Source organism: Microtus oregoni, unplaced genomic scaffold (genome assembly GCF_018167655.1).
Source record: "Microtus oregoni isolate MIOR12 unplaced genomic scaffold, Mior012 000023F_ref0000262, whole genome shotgun sequence".
NCBI lineage: Eukaryota > Metazoa > Chordata > Mammalia > Rodentia > Cricetidae > Microtus > Microtus oregoni.
The window spans coordinates 6,008,688-6,017,261 of NW_024543082.1; the positions used below are offsets into that span (position 1 = coordinate 6,008,688).

General features: G+C 44.5%; 1 protein-coding gene across 1 annotated transcript; it reads right to left on the reverse strand.

The window, feature by feature from the left end:
* Positions 1-689: 689 nt before the first annotated feature.
* On the reverse strand, positions 690-7,977 carry LOC121461656 (E3 ubiquitin-protein ligase DTX3L-like). Its single transcript, XM_041672758.1, has 4 exons — positions 7,794-7,977; positions 5,455-5,648; positions 2,772-2,989; positions 690-759 (listed from the first exon to the last, which is right to left on the reverse strand). The coding sequence occupies exons 1-4, from the start codon at positions 7,975-7,977 to the stop codon at positions 690-692; spliced, it is 666 nt and encodes a 221-aa protein (XP_041528692.1).
* Positions 7,978-8,574: the final 597 nt, after the last annotated feature.

An 8,574-nucleotide genomic window follows, 5' to 3' on the forward strand; every position in this document is an offset into this window, starting at 1 on the left:
TTTGAAATCCTTTATGTTTTTCTGTCCTAAAACTTTTCTGTCTGTGTGTGTGTGCACATATGAATGTATATACAGGTGCATTTAGCGGTCAGAGGGTGATGTTAGATGTCTTTATTTCTGTCTACCTCATATTTGTTTTGTTTGTTTTGAGACAGGGTCTCACTATATAGCCCTGGCTGTCCTGGAACTTGGGCTATGTAGACCAGCTGGCCTGGGATGGCCTGCCACTGCCTCCCAATTCCTGGAATTAAAGTCATGCGCCACCATGCCCAGATGTACCTGATTTCTTGAGACAAGGTCTCTCAGTGAACCTGGAGCCCATGGTTTGGGTTTGGGCTAGACTAACTAGCCAGTGAGGTCCAGGAATCCTTCTGTCTCCACTCCCCAGGGCTAAGCTTACAAGTGTGTGCCATCGCACCAACTTTTACATGGATGCTGCGGGTCTGAGCTCACGTCTTCACATGTTATGGTTGATTTCCCCAGCACATGCCCTTCATATTTTGCCTTTCAAGAAAGAGAAACACTCTAGAAATGACCGGCAAGCAGACTTCTGCTTTTATAAGAAACTACATCTACTTAACATGAAAACTGTTATAAAGTTTATTCTACAAAACGATTGAGGCCTGTCCTACAGCGGCCTCCTATCACACTTCTTTTGAAAGTGGACAGATGTCTTCCCAGCGCATTCCTTACTCAATTCCTTTTGCTTTCAGCTCCTCCTTCACACGCGTCAGGTAATGAGGATCAGGGTAGCCAAAACTGCATGAAGAAAAAGGAATCCCGTTAGCTTCCTTCCAATAATTCTCAAAAATCTGTACAATAGCCAGGTATGGTGAAACAGGCCTTTAATCCCAGCATTGGGATGGTGACAGCAGTCGGATCTCTGTGGGTTTGAAGCCTGCCTGGGCCACACAGTGAGATCCTGTCTCAAAACAACAACAACAAAATCTGAACAATTTACACTTGAGCATCTAGTATGCTGGTATCCAGCATTCTCAGACAATCAGACAGTGGCTGGTATCTAGTCACTGAAGTGCCCAGCACCCTGACCAGCATCTGTTTTCCAGACAGATTGCTTAACACCTTAGCTCATTCTGAGTACTGATGCACATAATGTTATAAAAGCCAAATTCTACAGAGAAGGTAATCATATGATAGTAGGACTTTCAAAATGGGAAACTTGACAAGGTCTCAGGATATTTTTCTTTTGGATGCCACAAGTACAGGAACTCTGAGATTTATAAAGTATAGTCAGATTTCCTGGGAACATCTCCCACCATCTTGGGATTCTTTATCATGAAGACTTTCTTTCCATCATGTTTCATCCATGTGAATTTAGCCTCTTTGTGGACTTATGGAAAGATGTGAGTGAGGAAGAGTAAGATGACCTTAAAAGAAACCAAAGCAGGGCTGGAGACATGGCTCAGAGGTTAAGAGCACCCACATGTCAGCTCACACCTGTCTGTAACTTCAGGGGATATGACAGCCTCACACAGACATAAATGTAGGCAAAGCAAAAATGTAAATAAAAGCAAATAAATATTTTTTAAAAAGTCAAAGCAAATATTCTTAGGATCTACCTTTAAAATTGACCTGAAACACTAAAATTAAATCAACTTGGGCACCATTCATCTTGGGTTCTGAAACCCCATCTTTTGATGCATTTTTGGGAGTGGCATAGAAACAAGGTTACTCTGTGTAGACCTGACTGTCATGAAATTCTGTCTGCAGACTAGGCTGGCCTCCAACTAGAGATCCACCTGCCTCTATCTCTTGAGTACTGGGATTAAAGGTGTGCACCACCACTGCCCAGCTTTGATGCAAAATTTAATAACCAAGTCATACATTATGAATGGCAAAGTAGAAGGTTGGAGGGATCAATTTTTTTTTCAAGACGGCCTCAAACTCAGATATCCACCTGTCTCTACCTCCCAAATTCTGGGATTAAAGGCATGTTCTACCACTGCCCAGCTTGAACCAATTTTTTCTCTTTGAAATTATCATTATAGATTAGAATTTTTCTTTTTTCTTTTTTTTGGATTTTTTTATTTATTTATTATGTATACAGTATTCTTTCTGCGTGTATGCCTGAAGGCCAGAAGAGGGCACCAGACCTCATTTCAGATGGTTGTGAGCCACCATGTGGTTGCTGGGAATTGAACTCAGGACCTTTGGAAGAGCAGGCAATGCTCTTAACCGCTGAGCCATCTCTCCAGCTTTTTTTTGGATTTTTGAGACAGGGTTTTCACTGTAGCTTTGGAGACTGTTTTAGAACTAGCTCTTGAAGACCAGGATGGCCTCATACTCACAGAGATCTGACTGTCTCTGCCTTCCTAGTGCTGGAATTAAAGAATGTGCCACCACCACCTGGCTCATTTTCATAATTAGTGACTTATGTGGGAAGGGCCCAGTCCATTGTCAGTGGTGCCAGTCCTGGGCTGGTGGTCATGGGTGGGTATAAGAAAGCAGGTTGAGCAAGCTATGGGGAATAAACCATGAAGTAGCATCCTGCCATGGCCTCTGCATCAGCTCCTCCAGTTTCCTGCTTGGTTTGAGTTCCTGCCTCCTCTTCCCTCAGTGTCTCAGGAGATGTAAGCCAAATACACCCTTTCTTCCCTGGGTGATTTGGTTATCACAGCAACAGAAACCCTCGCTAAGACACTGGGGTAACATCTACTGCTGGAATGCCTTTTCAGACCACAGCCTCAAACTGCAGCACTTAACACCCCTATACTTTGTTCAGCAACCATTGCATTTCAAAGGGTTCCTACTTTCTTGGTCCTCCAAACGTGTATATTTTGTGATGGATGTCATTCCATGTAACGACATCAGACACTCCTGGTACTCGAGAGTCTCGTATTGTGAAAATCAGCCTTTTGTTAAAGGCTTCTCTAAGCAGACCCAAGACGTGTCTTCCCTCCTGATTATCAGGCAAGTATGCAGTTCGTCGTGTTCCACTATAAGGCTTTCCTGGGTTTGGGTGCTCATCCTGTATGAGGAAAGGAAAATGTTAAATAAAATAATGGCATGCCTCTGAAATTTACTATACTAAAGGTGTATGCATTATAAGTAAAGCCTACTGAAAACCAAAAAGAAAATGCTGTTTTGCTCATATTCTGAATAATTCATAGTTCTCCTCTTCAGATTACAGTCGTACCCACCAAACTCCTCCCATCCTGACATATGGTCTCTACCTTAAAAAAAAAGACATGAAAGTCTAGATGGACAGCTTGGCAGTGCTTGCTTGGCATACACAAGGGGCTGGGTTCAGCCCCAACACTGTTGAAATAGCTGAAAAGACATCCAAGTTCTAAGCAAACAGTATGGCCTCTAGCTATTATGTCCCTACCACAATCACTGAATGAATTCCCGGGAAAATCAGCATCTAAGAGGCTACAGGACGACCCCTTGGGTACTGGTAATTCTAACAGAGCCAAAAGAAACTCACGTTCTCTGGTACACTTACTGTTTGGATGCCACTTTCTATAATGTATTGAATCACAATTGTGCCACAGTCTTCATAACCCAGAAGTGACTGTCTTGAAGTGGAGAAAGTCATGGTTCCATCTGGCTGATTCCCTTTCTGGATACCATAGGACATCTGACACAGAGGACAAACAGGCTTTAATGACAAGGCCTTGGTGATACAAGAGGAGCAGAATTCATGCTTGCACTTAGGGAGTACACGCTTGTTGCTAATGGTGCACTTGCAGATGGCACAGGAATTTTTGTTATCATTCACCTTCAAGGCCCCAGAGCTGTCAGCAGAGCCTCTGAGAGGAGGTGAAGCTGCATTTGCATCATTCCTGTCAATATCCATGGGTGTTTCGTAATCCACATTTAATCTCTCCTCAGACAATGTGGACAGTCCCATTCTTTTGAAGACATACTGCTTTGTCTCTGGAGGCTGATTAGGCAAACCAATTAAAGTCATTGACTCTTGATATATCACAAAGTGTGTATCTGGGTGCTTTATTTTTTTTTAAGTCAAGAGCACTGCTGCTCTTCCAGAGGACCTGAGTTCAGTTCCCACAACCATCAGTAGTGGGCTCTGATGTTCCTTTCTAGAATAAGTCCTACATGCAGGTAGAGCACCCACTCATACACCTAAAATAAATAAATCTTTTAAAAAGTGCAACAAGATCCCTTATCATGAGGCTCAAAAATATCAGGTGAAGTTCCCCACCAGAGTTAAAATCCTACACCCTGTCTCACAGTACCCTTTCTCGTCCCTAGCTCTCTCCCTTGGTCACTGCCTCCCCACTCCTCTTGCCTCATTGAGCTTCAGTTCCTGTGAGGCCTGTGCATGTGCTTCCCTCAGCTTAGAATATTCTTACTACAAAACCAGGAAGCTAGAGAAAGGTCTGAAGTGTTCCCATTTTACAGCTGGGCCTGAGTTTCAGTTGCCTAAAAGGACAATGAGGGAGACAGCACATACCGGGCCTGAGGCACCTTCCATAGTACCTCAAGGCAGGGACCAAAATGGACAGTTCTGTAATCTCACCAAAACAAACATGGACTGCCTTGCCCAAGTATGGAGCAAAATGGTAAAAACTATAACCACAGCCAAAAAAATTGTACTAATATAACTGTTGCCTGCTTAACCAAATGTATTTGAGGTGACCTAATTGTCATTGAAACTCGTCTTCCCTGTGCTTAAAAGGAGCCTACCCACTCCCCTTGGGGTCGTCGCCGTTTTGTGCAGGTGAACGGCCACACATATGCTGATAATAATACTCCTTGCTCTTACATACTGATTGAGTCTGGGGTCTTCCTTCAGCGTTTCCTCGGACCCCTACACTAGGTACTTTAATTTACTCATGTTCTCTAGATGAAGCATCGTGTGGGTTTGTTTGTTTACACCCTGTTTAGGATGTTGGCTCTGTCACTGTTCTCATCCTCCTTTATTCTTCCCGCACTTGTCACTGGAGAGAATTCTATTATACATCTGTTTACTCTGCTTTGTTTCCCTTACTCGATGTCAAGGCCCTAAGAGCAGTCCACACTGTGCCTGTGCCCCCAGCCCTATGACAGTGCCTGGCACATAACAGTCCCTCTCTATTTGTTGAATGCTTTTTTTAATGGCAGGTGCCTTCTCATCATTTAAGCCTCAGGCTAAATGTCACCTCAGCAAGAAGGTCTCCCATCTTCCCCTGCATGCCTTCACCCTGTACCTCTCTGATGCAAAACTCCTTTTTTATTCTAGCACGCCTCTGTCTTTGAAGTGCTTTCCCTCAGTTCATTCACTTCCTTACGGTCTGCAGACCCCCTTACTCACTACAGGCTGCATGAGGACAGGAATCTTGTCCCTGTTTATTCACCTCTGTTGCCCAGTGCCTAGAGCAGCACCTAGCTCACAGCTAGTGCCCAGCTAAGGCTGCTGGACCAAAAGGGCAGAAGCCGTGACCTAGGGGCAGTTGTAGCAACAGTGCCAGCTCTTCTGTCAACACTCACCTCCTGGACAATAGTGTCATCAGAATTATAAACAGGCCCTTCATCAGAGAGGGCTTCATCCGGAGACTGTGTCACAAACTGAGGTCTGGGTCTCGGGTCCTCCACTGGCTTTTTCGTGGTTTCCAGGAAAATGGCCACAGGTTTGCCATCAAAAATTATTTTATGGTCTCTCTTTTTCAGAACTCTCTTCTTAGCTTCAGGGGAGACATAAAACTCACACATTCACACAGAAATGAGAGCAAACTTACAGATGACCCCCAGTGTCCTCTCTGAGTTGATTCTAGGAACTTCTGAAGACACCAAAATCCAGAGATGTCCCTTATATGCTTAGGACTTTCACACAAGCTCACCATATTCCCCCATATGCTTTTTGTTTACTTGTTTTTGTCTGTTTGATTTTGAGATATGGTCTCACTATTGAGTTCTTACTGCCCTGGAACTCCATAAATAGACCAGGCTAGACTTGAACTCACAAACTTCTGCTATGTCCACATCCAGAATACTGGGATTAAAGGCATATGTCACCATACCTAGCCTTCCATAGACTTTTAAGAATCTGTAGATGACTTTAATCCATCACACAAAGTAAGCACTCTGGAAATACATATTATGTTGTATTGTTTAGTTGGATGAATCCTGTGATGTAGGACTACTGTCTAAATTTTCTCAGGATCAAATCATACTGTCCTGAAGGCAAGCGCCTAAAGCCAGAAGGTAAACCAGTTAAAATAGCTTGAGGAAGACCCTGAAACTGACCAGATTCACTAGGTTCCTCCCTGCTGGAGTTATCAATACAGACTGCTGAGAGTCGGTCTGAACTGGAAGAACAGAGCACAAGGAAGACTCAGAAAAGCAGCACTGGCTCTAATACAAGACAAGCTGCAATGATGACACCAGACCATGTACATGGAAGAAGCAGAAACCAACTGAGTTGCCTGGAAGACGTTTAGACCAGAGCTATGTGGAAAGGATGCTCTCCAAACTTCTGAGCTGCCTTAGCCTTTGCTGTGTGCTCCAGAGTCATGGCTTTGTGAGCTGTGCTGGGCTCTGGTGCTGCAGCTGTCTTTGAGTCATTTCTGCTCCCGTAAGTAACCCCTCATCCATACTCCTGTAAGTAACCTTAATAAAAGTCATTGGTTCACTGTGTTGGACTTTGGTGGTATCCTTCTTTTGGTCTGATGTGGGATTCCTATATGAGATGAGTGAACATGTGTGCTCTGTTTCCCAAGGAAGAGTTTTGTATTCCAGTAAAAACAAAGACCTGAGCACTTGTGTCTGGCATTCTAGAATAGCAGGTTGTTGATGGGAGAAGGTTATCTGGAACTCAAGAGTAGGCAGCTTAAATTTTTACTGCAGAACATCATTTGTTTTTTAGAAGCCAGGTTTCTAGTCTGGGCATGATGGTATACACCCATATTCCTAGCACTTTAATGGTAGAGATAAGGATAAGAGGATCATGAGTTCAAGTCCAGCCAAGAACACATAATGAGACTCTGTCTCAGAGAGGTGACAACAAACTTATGCTGTAATAGTCTCGAATTCTCCTTTCTATGACACAGAATAATATTTCCTGTATATTTAAGTTGGGAAACTCCTGCAAACTAATAACCCAAAAGTATAGAATGATTTAAATGTACATAAATTAGCTGATTCACAGAAAAGAATACATGAGAATTTTCCCATGTTCCCACTGTGCATCTGCAGGGATTTTTTTCCTTTTTCTTCTTCTTTTTTCTTTTTTGGTTTTGGTTTTTGCAGGGAGACAGGATTTTCTGTAGCTTTGAATCCTGTCCTGGAACTAGCTCTTATAAACCAGGAGGGCCTCAAAGTCACACAGATCTGTCTGCCGCTGCCTCCAGAATGCTAGAAATAAAAGTGTGCACCACCACCAACGGGATTTTAAATTTTTTAAGTGATCATAGATTACTTTTGTAATCCTTAGAAACAAGTAAATGGAATCGTTATTTACAACAGAAAGGAGCTTTGGGTGTTGCTCAGTTGGAGGAGCACTTGCCTGGCTAGCACAGGACTCTGGATTCCTGCTCCAATCCTCATCCCAACTTCTCTTTCTCCACTCAAGACTGTCTGCTGGGAAACTGGGCAACTCAGGTAGCAAACGGAAGCTATTCTTAGGAAACAACCAAACCAGGTCAAGGCCAGGCACACCTAAGGCTCTGTCCCCCACTAAGGGATGGAGAAAGTCTGTGTGCAGCAGCTGCTACCAAGGGCAGTGCCACACTGCCATGGGCTCTCTTCGGAAGCATGAATGGGTCTGTTTGGACACCTGCATGGTCTGCCTTTGCACCTGACCCTGGCCCGGTTCTTCTGTCCCAACTCACCTGCCCTTTCTGAGAAGTACACCTCGAATGTGTTTGGGGCACGGTGTCCTACAGGCTGAACACTGCATTCTCCTCCCTCTGAATCCTGGCTTTCAAAGTATATTTTTAGTTTGCTGTGGACGCAGGTGATGGACTTCTGGAGCCTAACTAGTAGTGGGGATGGTGGGCAGGAACTGGAAGCCATAGCTGTTGAAATCTTGCTTGCTTGGAGCTCAGCTGTCTGTCTCAGAGATGGACGTCTGGAGCTTGAAGCCTCAGCTGGTTGTGTCCAAGATCGAGGTCTCGAGCTTGAAGCCTTAGCTGGCTGTGTCCAAGGTCGAGGTCTAGAGCTTGAAGCCTCAGCCGGCTGTGTCCAAGATCGAGGTCTCGAGCTTGAAGCCTTAGCTGGCTGTGTCCAAGGTCGAGGTCTAGAGCTTGAAGCCTCAGTCGGCTGTGTCCAAGATCGAGGTCTAGAGCTTGAAGCCTCAGCTGGCTGTGTCAAAGATGGACGTTTGGAGCTTAGAGTCTCAGCTAGCTGTGTCAAAGATGGACATTTGGAGCTTAGAGTCTCAGCTGGCTGTGTCAAAGATGTACGTATACATCTTGGAGTCTCAGCTGGCAGTATCAAAGATGGACGTCTGGAGATTGGAGTCTCAGCTGGCTGTGCCCAAGATCGAGGCCTAGAGCTTGAAGCATCAGCTGGCAATTTCCAAGGTAAACGTCTGAAGGTTGGAGACTCAGCTGCCTGGGACAAAGATGAACATCTGGGTCTCAGGTCCTCCACTGACTTTTTCATGGTTTC

Excerpts from the sequence above, each read along its gene's own strand:
- LOC121461656 (XM_041672758.1), bottom strand. The coding sequence starts at position 7,977 with ATGGCTTCCAGTTCCTGCCCACCATCCCCACTACTAGTTAGGCTCCAG. Across the intron at positions 5,649-7,793 it reads GTACTTCTCAGAAAGGGCAG|CTAAGAAGAGAGTTCTGAAA; the intron begins GTGAGTTGGGAC and ends TCTCCCCTGAAG. Across the intron at positions 2,990-5,454 it reads ATGACACTATTGTCCAGGAG|GATGAGCACCCAAACCCAGG; the intron begins GTGAGTGTTGAC and ends TTCCTCATACAG.